Source organism: Ictalurus punctatus, chromosome 17 (assembly GCF_001660625.3).
Source record: "Ictalurus punctatus breed USDA103 chromosome 17, Coco_2.0, whole genome shotgun sequence".
Classification (NCBI taxonomy): Eukaryota; Metazoa; Chordata; class Actinopteri; order Siluriformes; family Ictaluridae; genus Ictalurus; species Ictalurus punctatus.
In genome coordinates this window covers 3,858,727-3,878,394 of record NC_030432.2, presented here as the reverse complement: position 1 = coordinate 3,878,394, position 19,668 = coordinate 3,858,727, and the positions used below count along the sequence as shown (strand labels likewise).

The window sequence follows — 19,668 nt, the reverse complement described above, 5'->3', positions numbered from 1 at the left end:
TTTCTGTATAAATACTGACTACGGACAGTGGAAACTGCCAGTGTGTACGGTAGAAACACGAGTGTTGAGTGGTACACAGTAATCACAGCTCATAGAAACGCATATGGCGTTTGTCGAAAACCGTTCAGCTAAGACCACCCCACTAATATCAGCATTTACATTTACACTATATCGTCGAAAGGTTGTGAACCCCTGACTATCACACCTATATACTGGAAGCATACAACTGTATAAAATGTAGCACTAAAATTTCCCTTCACTGGAACTAAAAGACCCAAACCTGTTCCCAAACCTGTTCCAGCATGACACAAAGTGCACAAAGCGAGCCCCATGAAGACATGGTGAGTTAAGGTTGGAAGAAGGTGGAAGAACTTTTTAGCTGGCTTTCCATTCAAATTTCATTCAAACCTACAGTCTGGGCCAGAAAGAAATGAGCCCCAGCCCTTAGAATGGTTATGAGTCAAGAACAAGCATCGGGAAGGACGGATGATGGCGCACGGTTTATACACACATAATTAAAATGTAGATAGAGCGAAGATTGAGAAGAAAATCGGTAAGGATGTGGGATTTTAAACACAGCGTATGTCATTTTATTTTCTTTTTTTTTTATGTTAAGAGGAGTGGAAGTGAAAGATCTGCCAAAGCCAAAAGTCAATCTGGTCCACAGGTAGATCTGTACTATCGAACCTGAAGGTGTGTCGAATTCGATAGAGAGTGAGCTAGAGTGTAAGAGGGTGTGACTATTGTAGTGTCTCTCGCAGACTGGAACAGGTTCTCTTCTAGGACAGACCTGCATTTACCTCCATCCATCTCCGCCTGGAGTCTGACCAGTTCTCCTGTCCTAACAACACGGTGCCACCACCACCATGCTTCAGTGTAGCCATGGTGCTGTCAGGGTGATTGACGAGAGATTGCGGAGTCTCCGATACGCTTTCTGTCAAACTTGAACTGGACAAACAATCACGACGAACACGTCCATGATGTAGGCGTATGGTATTCAGGTCTGGTGGTTCCTATTGTTCTCACGACTTGCCTGACAAATCCAGGTGTCAGTGTATACGTGCGCAAGTGACTGCCCGTTCATCCTCTGTGGTCAATCTTTCCAAGCTTATTTGATTACCAAAAGGAGGGTCATCGAGCGTCTGTTGTTGTTATGATTTGGTTTGTTTCAAAAAGAATGTTTTTAATGTTTTATCTCTCGCTCTTTATCTGCAGGTGATCCCTCTCTCTGTACTCGGAGATGGATGGCAGCGAGGACGAGTGTGTGCGCTTTTTGCACTACGTAGAGGACATCGGCTTGAGGGCCTACGATGAGCTGGTGATCCAAAATGCGTCAGACATTGCACGCGAGAGCGACCGAGTGCGCAACCGCCAACACTGGGCATACCTCCAGGACCAGAGCCAGAAGAAAAGACGCCAGGAGGAGGCCATCAAGAGGTATCCACCTGCTAACGGTTCAGATGCTAGGTCATCTATTGCTATCGAAACATGTGGTGTGCTTGCTACTGAGCTAATTAGCTGGTTAATGGTGGCACAGCTGTATGCCAGTCTATTGCAGGGCACATATTCACATACTCGATTAGACCTAGAGGTTCTTTACCGTAGCAACTCCACAGATACTCCGGATGGAACCAGGCTCCCATGATACAAGGCTTCCATCAGATCCACCAATGGTGACTGTAGTACACCTACACCTAGGGTTAAGCTAGGTAATAATGTAGGTGTGTTTCCCATACCCTTAGTGCCACTGCTTATGGATAAGATCATTAGGACTTTCTTCTCAGATCCTTTTCTCTTCTTGTTTCCTGCCCATGTGTTCTGACTGCGTATCGCTCATAATCGCAGTGCATTTTGGGTAAGAGGTAGCCTCCGAGTCTGCTTCGAACGCAGGATTTAAAGGCGTGCAGCTCAGAATGAGAAAATGGACCACGAGCGAGTGATTTGGAATCAAATAATCACCATTTCGCAGTCGTGAGGGTTGTCGTTTTTCGGATTTTTCTTGACTTATTCTGCAGTGTGATGATTTTCATCAGAGTCTGGATAATAAAAAGCAGCAGCTTTACATAATTATGCTTCAAGGTGATTTCATGCAGAACAGTTTCCACTGCGTCAGGCGAAGCACGGCGTAAGAGCATGTGTCAGTGCAGTGTATGTGTGTGTGTGTGTGTGTGTGTGTGTGTGTGTGTGTGTGTGTGTGTGTGTGTGTGTGTGTGTGTGTGTGATAGTTTCAGCAATAGAGATCGATAAGGATATGGCTGTATACCAGAAATGCGGGTGTCACTGCACCACTGAAACCATACACTGTTGAATCCATGGATAAAGACAGATGAGTATACAAGTGTGTGTGTGTGTGTGTGTGTGAGTGTGTGTGTGTGTGTGTGTGTGTGTGTGTGTGTAATAGACGTTCTACAGACTGTATAAATAACAATGGTTAGCCTGGATTATAATGAAAACGAATGTAAATAATATGCAAATGCTTTGTTGCTCTATTAAACAAACACACACACACACACACACACACACACACACACACACACACACACACACAAATTTCTAGAGTATTTATCTCGCTCCTTAATATCATTCTTTCATCTCAGGTTACAGTCTGCAGGTTTTCCTGCTTTGACAAATAGCCAATCATATGATCTCCTGAACTCCTTCTCGTGTTCTTCTCTCGTTCATCTCAACACTTCCAGTTTTCTGTGCTGCCGTTCTTCTTCTCCTCCTCCTCATCCCTCAGTTGTTCCTGTTTTTCTTCTTCCCCCAGACCTTCCGCTCTCGTTTCCTCTCTTTCCCTCATTGGTAAAATGAAATACCCTTCCCTTTCCCCTTCGCCTCTCTTTCTTTCTCATATGGAGATGACACCACTTATCCCCCCATTACACTGTGAAGAGTCTCTACAGCTGTGTGAAGAAGAGAGCTTCTTCAAACTCACTCGCACACACTCGCGCACACACACACACACACACACACACACACACACACAGGGAGAGGATTGGATTTGACGTTACATCACTACTATTAAATATCACTACTGCTATGGCTGTGGGGTTCATCCAAAAAAGAGGCGTGTCTTTGTTTTTCCTCATTTCCGCTGCCAGATCCTGATCCTACTGGTCTCTGGATCTTCTGACTCGGAAATTTCTGCACGTGTGACTCATGTTCTGTTGCTATGGACGTATGCGTATGGTCCCACACACATACCCAGCTTTACCAGATCTCGCCCTTGCTTCCGTGGATAATCTGTCCTAGATACTGTAGATTTCTACCTAACTGCTGCTGTAATAATAATAATAATAATAATAATAATAATAATAATAATAATAAACACTTTCCCGTGCCAATCCCAGGTTCGAACGTTGTGTCAGTATTTACGCAGGGAAAGTTACTCGCATTCCGAGTCGGGGTATGCGCGCACTTACGTCGGTTTCATTCAGATTATGCAAATCGTCTCTATTTATCGTAGCTTGCTCCTTGATTGCCAAGGTTGCCAGATTTGTTTTTGTTGTGAAGACTGGGTTTATCGATAGCATCTATACCACTGCTTTTAAACCTGAAAAAGTTTGGGGATAAAAAATGCAGACTGAAGAAGGAAAATGTGATGGGTGTTTTTTTAAAAAAAAATTGTAATTCATATACCATCATTACTCTATATATATATATAGAGTATAAGTATAAGTGTTATATATAAGTGTTTTTGAAAGCTTTATAGGATTTCTTAGGGGTTTTTTTTTTGTTTTTGTTTTTTTTGTTTTTTGGAGACATGGTTATGAGTGCTGCTGCTTGTGAGTCTGTGAATTTCTTTCTTTTTAAAAAAAAAAATTATATATATATTTATTTAATTTTTAAAAAAATTTTAGAATTTTTTTTAAAAAACAACAACAACATTGAAATAAACATCTATTAGGAGTCTGGTATATTGCCAAAATATTGTCTGATACTACTGTAAATAACCATAATACTTCAAACTGAAAAACACAAACAACTGTCAAATGTTATCTGAAGACAATATAGTAAAAATATTTTTATAAGCAATAAAACTTGCAGGCATGCCGTTATAGGAAAACAGAGTCGCGTTAGGGTTAGGGTCCTGGGGTGTTTTCGTGTTCTTACACTACAGTGATTTAACAATTATTGCAACGATTCATTCATTAATTCATTCATCCATTCATTAACACGACGTTGTACGTTTTATCCATTTATTGTTACGTTTGTACATTGTTCACGAATCAGTGCAGTCCCTGTTATGACTTACTGAACGTTAGAGCAGCTATAAACAGTCGGATCATCTCCGAAGACTTTCCCATCTCTGACGCTGGAGACTCCTTCCGTAAGTGTTAAGTAAAGTCTTCTCGCAGAACGTGTCACTGTATCGACGATCAACGTACTCGAACCGACGCATCAGAATGAGTGATTTAAACTCCAGCGGTCACGATTCTAGAAAAAGAATCCAGTCCGAGTCGAGACTTCAGCAGCGCGGTGGTGTAAAAACGTGTAGACGGCGTTATGTTATAAACAATCGTACGAATCATCCGCACTCCTGCTCCAACGACCAAAAGCAGCCAGCGATAGGTTTTTCTTTCACCCTTCGCTAACTTTTATGCCCGCCCGTATGGTGTTTAAACGGCATCTTTTAATAGAGCGCCATGAATTGCGCCCACAAAACGGCATCGGGGAGCGTGCGGATGCATCTTACTGCAGACGTGTGAAAATGCCTGAGTCTTTTCTTCGGCCTCGTCTCGTTATTATTAGAGTCCACTGTAAACGAGTGTGAAATGAAGAGCTACTTTATTATAGGCAAGGCGGCCAAGTCATGAGAATAGATTGGTGAAGTGAGAGAACTGTGGAAAAATTATGGGAAATTAACACGATCGTAATGACTATTCATGAACAGGGGCGGTTCTAGGGTTTGTTCATTAAGGAGAGGGTATGGGGGAGGAGGGGGGGGGTCACGTCCAGTGAGAATGTATGACAATAGAAATACTTCTGCAGATGAATGTAGACATGACGGTGGTAGTTTCTAAACACTGACTCTAAAGTGATTAGTGACTTTCGCTATTTTGTCTTGACTACCTCTCACCTGGTGCTTGTTTTTTCTCTCTCTCTCTCTCTCTCTCTCTCTCTCTTCATTCTGAAAAGCGCTAAATTTGTGTAAGTCCAACATGCTGGTAAGATGACGACACCCCTTTTTTGGGAGGTTCCTGGTATAGCGTTGTGTACATTAGCCGTCAGAGGGTTTGGGTGGAATTGTACGAAAAGCACAAAATTCAGTCTGGATTTAGACGTCGTCCCAGGTGACGGTAGCATCACAAGCTCGGAGAGTTAGATTTCCTTCCTTTTTACGAGTGAAATGGCGTGTGAATGTTTTGCCTGATTGAAGACCAGACGTAGCATCGCATTTTGGAACATCTGTGATGGTTTATTAGTGTAGCCTGTAGAGAATCGTACGCAGTTGGGGAAAAAAAACAAAAAAAACATGGCATCTGGATGAAATGATGGGTGATATACATTAACACACTCCTTACTGTTCTGAGAAACTCAGACCATTCAGGAGGCTGTGTATCAGGCTGGAAGAGCAGGTCTGGGATCAGGGTTTGCACGCCACATATTATGAAATGCATCTTTAAGAACATTTTGGAGATGAGCCCAGATCAGTGCTTGATGGCACACACACACACACACACACACACACACACACACACACACACACTGGCAGTGAGAGGGTCAAAGTCATACCTCATCAGGCTTGGAAGGGGTGCGTTACTATAGAGACAGAGGGCTGAGTTGCCATGGCAACAGTGGGCTTGGTCTTCAGCCTCTCCTCTCTATATTTAGCTTGCTCCACACCCTCATGAGGGTATACGCGCACACATACAGACACACACACACACACACTCATATGCCACCTGACTCAATGTCAGAAATTAAAGAGAAGAGAAATAAATCAGTGCTTTCTTTTTTTACTTTCTTTCTTTCTTTCTTTCTTTCTTTCAAACAACCAAAAATGAGAAGCAATCTCATACAAAGATGGCATTTTAAAAGAAATGAAAAAGCAAAAGTGTCAAATCCTTCAATCTTGTACTCGTGTATGAGTTTGCGTGTAGTGACAGAGCGAGTGTGAGACGGATTGACAGATAATTAACAAAAATGATGGCTTTCATTTGAATTAAGATAAGTAGCAGTTATTAACGGGTCGTAAGGAGCCGCTGTATGGGTTTTTAATGGATTCTTCCGAATTATTATTATTATTATTATTATTATTATTATTATTATTATTATTAATCCTCAATCCAAAGTTGGCTCATTCTGGCTCGTGACCTTGCAGACAGCCTGTCAGTCAGGTTCCAAACAGCACCCCAGTAAAGGAAACCTAAAATAAACCGCATGATCTAACGCTTTCTCATAATCTTTCTCTCCAGTACTGTGTCAGACATTTGGACTGCAGCGTGTGCATTTTCACACCACAGCAGGGTTACCAGGTCTCAGCAAAATCTCCAGGCCAACTATGTGTCACAAATTGCACAAGTCTTGAAACTAGTCCCAAAAAGTCCAGGCATTGGAAAAGGAAGATGCGCTTTTTTTTTTTCATACTTAATCTATCTTTTCTTGGCAAAATCGCACCCGCACGAAATAGTTTTGCGCGCTCTTTCGCGGCGATGTTTGTCGGTAAACGAGTAAACGTTTTAGCTGTACTCGTATTCGACGCACGTGAATCGAATGCGCATTGTGTTGCGATGATGACCCGCGACACGTCTTGGCTGAATCTGCGGTAAAAAATTGCAAGGTCCTTAGAGAGTTTGCTTGATTTTGCGTTCATTTCTGCGATCCTGGAGGGACTGATGGACGGAATGATCACTTTCCTCCCTACTTCGTTCGGACACGGTTTCAGGGTGTGACAACGTAGCTAGTACAACAGCATGACTGCATTCTTTGGTAGGTCCTGGGTGTACCCCTGGGTCCAGTGGGACACGTCTGTTAGATTCCTACTGGGAGCCAACCAGACGTTATGCTTGTCACCACCTCAACCGAATCCTCTCAATTCAGAGGAGCAGTAACTCTGAGGTTCTCCAACACCCTGAGGCTCCCTATCAACCCTGCAGAGGAACCTCATTTCCACTTCCTGTCCTTGCGAAATCTTATTCTTTTAGTCATTCCTCCTTAATCCCAATTAATTCCAGTTCTATTCCAGTTCAAGGGCTGAATACTTACGCATAGCACTGTAACTACTCACCATGATGTTGAAATATTTATAAAGAGACAGTGCATGAGTGATAGAAACCGAGAGATGGTATGGTTTGTTCCAGGCTATTAGCGCCATCGCTGCAGGCACTCAAGCCTAATGTTGCACTTGAAAAGATGTGATAATGTACACAGCAGCACATGAAAATGTAAATGTATTTAAGGAACAGACTCACGTCACACACTAAAGAGTGTGATAAATGGACGAGGCCTTTCTGGTGCTGATAGTAACGGAGAGATGAATAGACGCTTTGGGGATTGAGGCATTGCCTCACCAGAGGGAAACTGTGGTTACATCAGCAGAGTGCAAGTCAATTCCTCCATGTACAACGTCAATACCTTACCCACAATCCATATCACTGAGAACGCAGGCAGCAACCTTCGCAATCTCAGTATGGACACATTCTGAAATATTTAACACACTCTTATATTACATGCTGAACACACAAGAGTCAGAGTCTATGTTTAAATTCCATTTGCAATGTGTTGTGCTAAGGATAAGCAAAGATCTGCTGCGCCACATAGCCACATGCCTAGAGGGAACGTAAATTGAACAGATACCTGAACTTATATACGTCAGGGACGGACAAGTGACCGATCGATTAGCTAACCCACAGTTCTAAGCTCCAGTGCAAGTCGGTTGCACAGAAAGCTAATTGACTAGCTAAAATGCGGTAGCTAAAGTAATGTAATAACTTATCGCCAGCTATGAGACGTAGCAAGTTAAGTGCATTAACACTGACTAAGGGCAAACGAAAAAGTATATGAATCCCCAGAAAGTGGGCAACGATATAGCTAGCTAGCATCTTTATTTTCTGTCTTAATCCCGAGGTGACGTTTTGTGCGTATTGCGCTAGCAGGAATTATATGTACATGACGACTTTGCTCAATTTCGTCAACGTTTCAACATACCTCCTGATTCCGGAAAGTATAAATCTGCCAAGTATAAACATGCTCTATCGCCAAACCTCGGCTGATTCGTGTAGTGTATCATGTGAGGGGATTTGTTAGCATGTGCTATAGGTACGACACTGCAGTAGTGTCACAACGCAGTTGTTGCCTGACTGTGTTCACCTGTTTTATGTTAGTTCTTGATTCGTCCGCCTTTGCACGTCACTGTTCGCTGTAAAATCGCATCAAAGCCTTGTTTTCCGAGCTCTGCGTTACGTTGTACTTTCGACCCTCGCCTGTTTCCTTCATCTCCGGTTACAGATCGCACCGAATTAAACCCGTCCTTCTCTTACGAATCCGTAGCATCGCTACGGACTCTGGTTACGATTCTTTTATCCGCCCCAATAGAAGCACTTCCGAGTTGTTCACATCCCGCCCCGATTTCTGTTCATTACACTCCACCCAGTGTTGCCGTGGAAAAGGAAAGACAGGATGAGGGACACATGAAGGAACAGTGCAAACGAGAGACGGGTGAAATGTGAAGAAAAAAAAAACGACATGACAATAAAATGCCACCTCAGTCTTCATTTATTGGATGAGACGCACACTCAATTAATTTGTTTGCGTGTTTGTGTAGGTGTGATTTATTTAGTGCCAGTGTGAATAAATCCTGTCTGCCCTTTAGGATGGGAGAGAGAGAGAGAGAGAGAGAGAGAGAGAGAGAGAGAGAGAGAGAGAGAGAGCGAGAGCGAGAGCTTCAGACATAATTTTTCTGTGGGTTTATATTTGTTTCTCTGTCGTCTGTTGATTCTACACTTCTCTCTCTCTCCCTTTCTTTCTCTAATGGAGTGATGGATAGATGTGTAGATGAATGGGTGGTGGAAAAAAAACACCACTTGAGGGGAGAATAGATTTCAAGAATAGATTGCCTCTGGTTTCGTTGCTCTGTTTCACTTCTCTCTCACTTTGTACCACAGCAGGAACAAGATATTGAGTTTAAAGCAGAAACACACACAGACACACACGTGTGTGAAATGACGTTTACTTTATTTATTCGTTGACTCGACGTGTTTTTACATTCATGTTTATTTTCTTAGCATTTTTAATGGATAAGTCGGCGATAATCCACGATGGGACACGCCGTCGTAATGACGTTGGTTATTTTTCGTTTAGAAGCGTTTTATTATTTACTCTTATACCACCACACAGACCATTTGTTTTTATGAATTAAATAATGACACACAGGTTTTAATGTTGTGGAACGTCTCCAAAAACGGAAGCCGTTAGTGATGCTAGAAGAAATAATCCACCTCAGTCACATTCACTGCACCTTCTCGATCACTGCCGGTGACATGTTATGGATGTATGAGTGGGAAATATCAGGAAGAAAAGTAATCCATCAGCTCAAATGCAGATCGTATGCATCTACTGTCTGAGCGAGAAAGAATTCAGCCTCGCTTCTTCATACCATTTAGTGTATTTTTCCTTTGGTGGAAAAATCCTAAATAATCCCTTTTAAAACGTTTGTCTTAAGTTTATACTGATGGGGGTTTTTTTTTATCTTTGAAAGACAGGGAGCTAAGCCCATTCAGACAAGCCACCTCTGCTCCATGATGAAGTCAACGATCACTAAAAGACACATTAAGAGAGAAATTGTTCCCCGCCGCTCCACCAGTCCACCGCTCCACCAGTCCAGCGCTCCACCGTCCCACCAGCCCACCACCTCACCAGTCCACCGCTCCACCGCCCCAACACTCCACCACCCCACCAGTCCACCGCTCCACCAGTCCAGCGCTCCACCGTCCCACCAGTCCACCGCTCCACCAGCCCACCACCTCACCAGTCCACCGCTCCACCGCCCCAACACTCCACCACCCCACCAGTCCACCGCTCCCCTGCTCCACCGTCCCACCAGTCCACCGCTCTACCAGTTCACCAGTCCACCAGCCCAACACCCCACCAGTCCACCACTCCACCACTCCATGGCTTCTCTTTGAACTGAATCATCACTGTTGCCCACTACAGTTTTGTCAGCAGCAAAGTTAATGATGTGATTTGAGCTGCACTTGGCAATACAGTCAAGCTTTAATGTGGATCTTTGGAGATGACTCTGCATTTCAGCTAATTATGCTGTGGATGCCCCAGCTGACAAAAAAGGTCCCCAGAACGTCCCCTAAATGGCCTCTACAAACGTCCCCTGAACGTCCAGCAGCCATTCAGGATGCTTAGGGGACTTTTGCTGAAATGAGCACATTCAGTAGTGTTATGATTTAATATCCTCTGACGTCCCCAGAATGTCCTCCAGCAAACGTTATAAACCAGACCAAATGCGGACCTAAGTGGTCATTCGCATCGTCCGTGGGGACGTCCCCTGTTTGCTGAGGTATACACCGGAGTACATTTGTGACCAGCTACTTTAATATTATAAACAAATGTAGGTTCTGACCCAATGAGCCTTTGTCAGTGTCGTGTTCTTGGTGTTTTTTCTTCCAGCCACCTGCTCCACACAACCTGGCGACAGCCGACGGCTTCACAAATGTGTTATTTAGCTCCTAAAACACAGTATACTGAGTTGTGTTGAACTCTATTTCCATCTTCATTCTGCATTTTCTATCCCCAGGCTTAAAGGCAAGTGCTTGTGTTTAAACTCGAAGGGGTTCTCAAATAATCTGGCTATTTTACCAGAGCCATAGAGGTTTTTGTTCTGGATCTTTCCACTGATGTAATACATTCGATCCAATTTGACATTTAGTACGATTTTGATAACGGTGGGTTGTGATTGGCAGAACAAAATTTCAATAAAATGAATAAATAAAATAAAGTAAATAAATAAACCTTAAACCTCCTAGTGAGGCTTCATGGACCCCGCTCCGAGACCCTTTCAGCCAAACTCATCTCTGATTCTTCAACTCAATAAAATTCTCTCAACATCAGAGGCAAGAACTATACGCTAATAATTTGAATGGCTTAAGTACCTGCATAACCAACTACGTGAATACTGACGTAACTTTTGGAAGTTCGGACTCGCCAACTCTGAATATGGGAATATGGGACTACTTTTTGTTTTATCTTAGGATCATTACAAATTCATTTTAAGTCAAATGTATTTCTTGTCCCTCTCTCTGTCTGACATTCTGATTGCCTGCATATGTCTCTATAGGATGGGCGAGGAGGTGGCTGGGGTGGCAGATGGAGGGGCTTATACGGGTAAACATTTCCGCATGGGCTTCATGACGATGCCGGCTCCACAGGACCGGCTTACAGCGCCGAGCGGGCCAGGCTTCACCGTACGCTCCCAGTCTCTGCACTCAGTGGGAGGCAGTGAGGAGGAAGGCGGCAGCCCGACCCTACGTAAACAACCCCCGCCCAAACCCAAACGAGACCCCAACACCAAACTGAGCACCTCGTCTGAGACGGTCAACACCACCCTCACTGCAGGCAAGGAAGTGAGGGAGATGGATAAGAGTGATGGTAAGTGTCCTTTCAGGTGAACACCTACAGTGTGAAAGACAGGGAGTCATTTTCATCTGGTCGTGTCATTTTAAACGATCGTCTAGAGCAATAAATTGTTATACGTCAGTTAACTGACTCTCTCATATCGTTGCTGACACTGGAGACTCCTTCCAAAAATGTTAAATAAAAACAGCTACTAAAAAATAAACAAAATCAACATTCGCATGCATATTTTGAACATCCCTTACAAATCTCTGTGTATGTTGTTACTATAAAAGCGAGTGCATTAATACAAACCTCAAAGCCAGAGCGACTCTCAGAGCTGCTGTCGTAGAAAACGAATCAACACCTTCTGACCAATCAGAATCGAGCATTCAACACGGGACCATTCCTTAGCGTATTTAGCCATACCTAACTTCCACCACGTGATGCGCTATTCATTTACATATCGGACGTGACTGGCTGCCGTGTTGTGATATCACAATCTGACCTTCATGAATTTGTTTACATGTAGTGTAAAATTCTTGTTTTCAAATAGATAGTTTTTATTTTTTTAATGATTGTGGTGTTTACTCGACCAAACCCGCCATCTTAGAGGATCCATTTGTTTAATAACGATCTTTTGTGTGCTGGGGTGCTTTAAGAGTTGAGCTCAGATGTTTTATTCAAACCAAAATAGTTGCTTTTTCTCAAATAAGACAGTTTAACGTTTAAGTTTGTTTTACCGGAGTGGCACGGTAGAACAAGGTCAGCTCTGAGTGGTCACTCTGGCATCTCCAGTCGATCTTATTGGTCAGTTGATATTGATATGAATAGGGATAATTGTTGGCGTCGGCGACTTTCTGGGTCAGCATGTCGTTCTGGGAACTGACCGCTGACGGAATCACAGCATAACACAGATCATGAGTCATGAGTCATGGGGAATGTTTCTAGGAGAAAGCAGAGCAGAAGTTAGGCTCTCTCTGTCACACACACACACACACACACACACACACACACACACACATACATACACACATACACACACACAGCCTCAGAACATTAAAAATCTATGAATGTCTCCCAAAAAGTGTGCTGTAAGCGGTTTGGCTGAATCCACTGGGTCCTGTATCAGATTAGTGCTTCACTGGACCGAATCCAGACTGCGGAGCTATTTCAAGCACTTCACCATCTCATTCTTACACTTTCACTGTTCACCCACGCACACACACACACACACTACAGCACATGTTCATTCCCAAATACGCACACTTTAACTCTAACTCCAGACTATACTTACTCTTGAATTTAAACAGAATAGATAAAGCAGGACACAAATATGTAAACGATATGGGAAGAGGACCACACTATTTATAGGGGTGCCAACATTTACGGATTAGCTTGAGATAACTGAGACATCTGAAAACGACATTGTGCTTTTTCAGCCGAAGCAGCGATCTAGTCAAAAACGAATATACAGTCCCGAAATATACAAAAGTATTGGAACGGCAAGGGCAATTTTTTTGGTTTTGTTGTACACTTAAGACATTAAGAGCTCAAAAGAAGACTACGAGAGAATAAAAGATCAGAATTGTGTGGTCTGCCACCAAAGGTGCCACGTTCACAGTTGTTTAACCAAGCTGAATGTAAATATCAGGAAACGATGAAATTACTAATCAGTCATCTTTTGATCTCAAACCCAAAGCAAAACAAAACGAATTGGCCTTGTTGTTCCAATACTTTTGAGGGGACTGCATGTTGTGTATTTATATCCTGACTTGCCTCGGGCCTCAGGAGTTATTCCATTGCCTTGTGTTGCTTTTCATCTTGGATGCAAGCTGTGAAGCTCTTATACAGCTGGAATGAATTTGTCAGGTTTTGAGAGGAAATAAAGTCTTTTTTTTTCAATCGCACATGTTATTTCTGAGAGAGAGAGAGAGAGAGAGAGAGAGAGAGAGAGAGAGAGAGAGAGAGAGAGAATTAGGGCAAGAACACCCATCCATAACATTCCTGTTGTACATATGTTGCTGTGGTGGTTATAATGCTCAGTACTCAAGGGGGCGACGTGCAGAGTGTGTTTAAATCTTTGAAGTAACATTGCTGAATCATGAAATGGTAGCACACTTGGTAGTACAGTGCTTTTTAAAATCCAGAGGAAATGTATCCGTGCAGTTCCAGAATAGCCAGATTAGCTACTCGCACCGTCCCCACGACAGACATCCCTTCACCTTTTGTCTCGAACAAAAATCTATCCTGAAGCCGTTTCTAGTTTCTTGACGGTTTCTTGGTGAGGGCTAACAGAACACATCACGTTTCTTGTTATAGATATTCCATTGCTGGTTGATCGGAGTGCAGAGCCAATGGCGTATCGTATAGACGTTGGTGGAGAGAAACTAGCCTCTGCGCTTGCCGCGCATGCATTATAAATTGTACCGTGACCCTGTTCCGAATGCAACGGTGCATGAAGTCGTACTTTAAGTAGCTCGGAGCATATGCGTTTGCGTAGATATATAGGGTATGTTTTGGCCCTTAGTCTAATTGTAAGTAACTCGCTCTGCCTTTGGGTTTTCTGGCATTTTCATTTGCACGGAAGCCAACATCTCATCCTTCCCTCTATCTCTCTCTTTCCCTGTACTCTCTCCTCTCTTCTTTCTTTAATGCTGCGTTTGAGGAGAAGTTGCAGCTTGTAATTGCTCTCCTACAACGGGTAAACGGGTCTTCAAGCAAATTTCAACTGGTTAACTTGGGGTAGTCAACTGTACACCTGTTCATTCATGCAATTATCCAATTAGCTATTACCTCCAGGTCTTCAGCTATGCAGTTTTAGTGAGCCTGTGTCCACTGTAGCCTCTGATTCCAGTTCTCAGTTGACAGGAGTGGAACCCCATGTGGTCTTCTGCTGTTGTAGCCCATCTGCTTCAAGGCTTGACGTGTTGTGCATCATGAGAAGCTTTTCTGCTCACCACGGTTGTGCAGAGTGGTTATTCGAGCTACCGTTGCCTTCCTGTCAGCTCGAACCCGTTTGGCTGTTTTCCTCTGACCTCTTTCATCAACTCTCAGTACCACTGAACTGCCTCTTACTGAGGGGATTTTGTGTGGACTGTGTGAGGCAGGGTTCTAGTTCAGCAAGGGTTAATAAAAGAATGATTCAGCAGGGGGGAAATCTGTTCTCGAGTCTGGAGATGTAGGCACAAACCGCTGCCAGATGGCAGAAGTGCAAACAGATGATGACAGGAGTGAGTGCAAGCTTTGAAGATGCTGGTTGCTTTGCTCAGACAGCATGCGTCATAGAGCTCCTTCAGGGCTGGACGCTGGAGTCCAATGATTTTCTGTGTGTTGCAGGATGACCTGCTGTGGAGCTTTATCGTCTGACAGTGTGCTACCGGCATACCGCAGAGCAACGTTAGCATGCGCTACGTGGGAAATGGTGTTGGTAGCACATTAGAGGTCCCCTGAGATGTCGACACCCAACAACGTGCAAGCATACTCAATACATCCAGACTTTCTGATGAGCTCTTCGTGTCTTACCGGTCGGTGTTAAGGGCCAGGTTTTTACCTGAGCACCATCTCTTTTTAAGGTTCCGTAAATCGTTACACGATTATCTGAGATACGTTGAGCAATCAAATGGATGAACTCAGTGTACCATAAGCATTCTCAAGGAACAATTTATAAGGAAAAAAATCTAATTTGGACTGTCAAAACAAATCTTTGACAGGGAAATCTTTCTAGGAATTAGTTGCTGATAGCGCACGCACAAACACACACACACAAATAGCATCTATCAAGCCAGTGATATTACAGATGCACACAAACAGCTGCTCACAGCCTCCCCAAGAAGCAGAATAAACCACCAAAAAGTATGTCATGACCTCGTTTCTGGAGCGAGAGACAGCGTGATTTACAAGGTCTTTTTAGGAACCTCTTCCAGAGTCATAACCATCGGATATACTCTGTGTATACAGCACACAATGGAGCTGTGACACAAGACGTGTCATACCTGTAAATCAGAGAATTCAGGATTCAGGACTATGTGTGAAACTGGGTGTGACACTTTACTTTGGCTTTATTTTGGGTGTGGCATTGCAGTCCTCCTCTTTAATCCCCCCTCTGTTGGGGATTAATAAAAGCATGTTGTCGTGTCTGTTTCAATGAGTGCGTCACTGAGATCCAGTGCTCAGCTGATGCACATCCCTGCAGCCCATGTGATTACATAACACACATACACTGCATTGGCAGTCCCTAAAAAGAGAGGTTAGTCAGGGTGCCCTTGACTGGGGGATGTGTGTGGGGAGATGAGCAGAGAGAGAGAGAGAGAGAGCTTACGTACATGTCTGCCAGCTGATAAAATCAGAGCCGAATTCATTGACAAATGACCTACTTTCTACACTCTATTCATATTCTGTCTCAAATGACTCTGTTTTTGCTGTAGGTATTCTGTTGTCATGGTCGCCCCCCCCCCCCAACTCAACCACCACCTCACCCACCACCCCCAATACACACGATAACCCTTTCACTTCGCATAAAGCGTAACACAATTCGTTTTTTCAGTTAACGTGATAACGAATACAACCACAAGCAGGATGTTCAATTCCATTCTGTTCAATTCACAAGCATAAACACGACAACGCTACTGTACTCGGGCGAATAAAAAAAGTCGGAAAGATCAAACGCATGAAGCTTCAAACACTATTATGTGCTCAATGACACTAATGAACCCAAACGCTGTGTAACGTGGAACAGAAAATAAAAGCAACACAGCTGATAAAAGCCGATCGCTCATCACAATGCTAACATCCAACGGAATTCCATCCATCCGTTTTCCATACCACTTATCCTACACAAGGTCATGAGGAGCCTGGAGCTCATCCCGGGGGCTCTGTGCATGAAGCAGGGGATACCATGGATGGTATGCCAACCCATCACAGGGCAAAAAACACACACTCATTCACACACTATGGATAATTTCGAAATGCTAATCAGCCTACAACACACGTCTTTGGACTGGGGGAGGAAACTGGAGTACCCGGAGAGACCCCCAGAAACACGTGGAGAACATGCAAATGCCACACACACAGGGAGGAGGTGGCATTTGAACCCCCAACCCATGAGGTGTGAAGCAAATGTGCTAACCACTAATCCACCCCCTCGAACAGAATTCTTTCATTCTTTTAAGAATAAAATGTTTTTAATACATACCTATTACAACACAGTGCTAGTGAATTCTAGTAAATTATTGTTTCTATACTAACAACAACAGATTTACTAAGTGTTTTTTGGAAGGAGTCTCCAGTGTAAGTGTTTTGTTCCAGTCAGAGGTATCTTTAATCTGTACAAGGCTGTAACTTTGTGCTTTTGTGGTTTCTCTGTAACGTGAAAAAGAGAGAATGTAACTATAAAAATGATGCTATGAATTATGTTCTTATGTGTCTTTCTTTAACAAATAAAAAATGGGGAGTGTTGACATATTGCTGTAGTAGAATAGGAACTTCAGGGTGATAACAGTCACTTTGCTTCATCGATTATTTTCAGACATAGAAATGATCTATAAAGAATTTAGGATGTAGAAAACTCCTTATGCTGCTCACTGACGTGACGTGTACTATTACTGATACTGCAGCTTTATTTTCCGCAGCGTCCAAGAGTCGTCCATGCAGTGAGGAATATCGTCGCATGCCTCCGCCCAAACCTAAGCGCAACCCCAACACTCAGCTCAGCACCTCCTTCGATGAGTCCTACATCCAAAACCATGGCATCAAATTCAAGTCCGCGTCTTTGCCTCGGCGACAGAAGAAGAAGTCAATGTCCCAGAATCAAAGCCCCGCCTTGGACACTGATGAGGAAGCGGAGCCAGTCTACATAGAGATGGTGGGAAATATCCTACGTGACTTTAGCCACTTTACCGGGGGTAATGCTGATGAAGAGGACGATCAGGGAGAGAGCGTGTATGAGGAGATGAAATACCCCACCTATGAAGAAGCTGCCCTATCAACTGAGCATGTCCAGGCACGCTGGGACCCAAGCCTAGCTCCTGCGGTTTCAGATATGGACTTAACGCGATCATCAGTCCCTCGTGGCTCACTTTGTGACATACCTGCCCCCTTTCCTAACTTACTGACTCACAGGCCTCCCCTGTTAGTGTTCCCCCCTGCACCCGCTCAATGCTCCCCAAATTCTGATGAATCTCCCCTTACTCCGCTGGATGTCACCAAACTTCCTATGATAGAGAACGTTGGGTATGGCAAACCTGGTTCTTCCCCAACAACTGCTGATTCTGGTCAACCCTTGCCAGCACAGCAGTCTTTGGGGCAACAACACCATCACCATCATCATCATCACCATCATCATCATCACCATAAGAAGTCATTAGACAGTAAAGATTCTTCATCTACGCATACAATAACAGTGTCTGGACGTTCCTCGGCTCCACCGCTACCATCAGCTCTATACAAAAGTGGTGGTTCGTCAGCGGCTCATGGTTATCCTCGCAGCCACTCTGCATGCCCATCCCCTATCAGCATGGGCCGCTCTTTGACCCCCCTCACCCTCAAACGTCCACCACCATACGACGCTCTGCTGACTGGCACGATTCCCCGCAGTGCCTCCGGAGTGTCGCACGGCTCTCATGAGAGCGGACGTCTTTCAAACTCCTCCAGCATCTATGGTGGATCAATGCAAAATGTTTCCACTGCATCAGGGGGATCAGGGGGGTCTAGTTCAGGGTCAGGAGGCCGTGGATGTCGAACACCAACCAGTCCACTGGACGAATTCAGCAACTTGTTTTCATCTAGCAAGAACATGCTGAGGAAAGGCTCCGGAGGGTGCAAGACCAAGGAGTTCAGTGAGAGTAAGTTAGACTTGTTTTATTTTTAAAAAGAATAATGGTCTGTTGCGTAAAAGCTTAAATTATCTGATTGATTTGAATGCACACTAACTCCAAACCCCAACCTTAACCCTACATCCCAACCTTAACTCTAAACTTAATCCCCAACCCTAACCACCAACCTTAACCCTAAACCCCAACCCTAACTCTTAACCCCAACCCCAATGCTAACCGCCAAACTTAATCTTAAACCCCAACCCTTAACTTCAACCCCAATGCTAACTCCCAACCCCAACCTTAACACTAAACCCCAACCCTAACTCTTAACTTCAACCCCAATGCTAACTCCCAACCTTAATCCTAAACCCCAACCCTAACTCTTAACCCCAACACTAACAATAACTCCCAACCCTAACTCTTAACTTCAACCCCAATGCTAACTCCCAACCCCAACCTTAACCCTAAACCCCAACCCTAACTCTTAACCCCAACCCCGATGCTAACTCCCAACCTTAACCCTAAACCTCAACCCTAACTCTTAACTTCAACCCCAACAATAACTCCCAAGCCTAACTCTTAACTTCAACCCAAATGCTAACTCCCAACCCCAACCTTAACCCTAAACCCCAACCCTAACTCTTAACTTCAACCCCAATGCTAATTCCCAACCCCAACCTTAACCCTAAACCCCAACCCTAACTCTTAACTTCAACCCCAATGCTAACTCCCAACCCCAACCTTAACCCTAAACCCCAACCCTAACTCTTAACCCCAACCCCAATGCTAACTCCCAACCTTAACCCTAAACCTCAACCCTAACTCTTAACTTCAACCCCAACAATAACTCCCAAGCCTAACTCTTAACTTCAACCCAAATGCTAACTCCCAACCCCAACCTTAACCCTAAACCCCAACCCTAACTCTTAACCCCAACCCCAATGCTAACTCCCAACCTTAACCCTAAACCTCAACCCTAACTCTTAACTTCAACCCCAACAATAACTCCCAAGCCTAACTCTTAACTTCAACCCAAATGCTAACTCCCAACCCCAACCTTAACCCTAAACCCCAACCCTAACTCTTAACTTCAACCCCAATGCTAACTCCCAACCCCAACCTTAACCCTAAACCCCAACCCTAACTCTTAACTTCAACCCCAATGCTAACTCCCAACCCCAACCTTAACCCTAAACCTCAACCCTAACTCTTAACTTCAACCCCTACAATAACTCCCAACCCTAACTCTTAACTTCAACCCCAATGCTAACTCCCAACCCCAACCTTA

At 44.0% G+C, this 19,668-nt stretch overlaps 1 protein-coding gene across 4 annotated transcripts in view; it reads left to right on the top strand.

The window, feature by feature from the left end:
* Nucleotides 1–19,668, top strand: part of nyap2a (neuronal tyrosine-phosphorylated phosphoinositide-3-kinase adaptor 2a) — a 41,229-nt gene that overhangs the window by 8,647 nt on the left and 12,914 nt on the right. For 3 of the 4 annotated variants that reach the window (XM_017491630.3, XM_047161349.2, XM_017491629.3), the window contains exons 2-4: nt 1,216–1,437; nt 11,291–11,601; nt 17,196–18,407. In XM_017491630.3, coding sequence (XP_017347119.1) covers nt 1,241–1,437; nt 11,291–11,601; nt 17,196–18,407 — 1,720 coding nt within the window. In that variant the 5' untranslated portion in view covers nt 1,216–1,240. Of the gene's footprint in view, nt 554–1,215; nt 1,438–11,290; nt 11,602–17,195; nt 18,408–19,668 lie in introns of all 4 variants that reach the window. The other variant, XM_017491632.3, reaches the window with a different exon arrangement.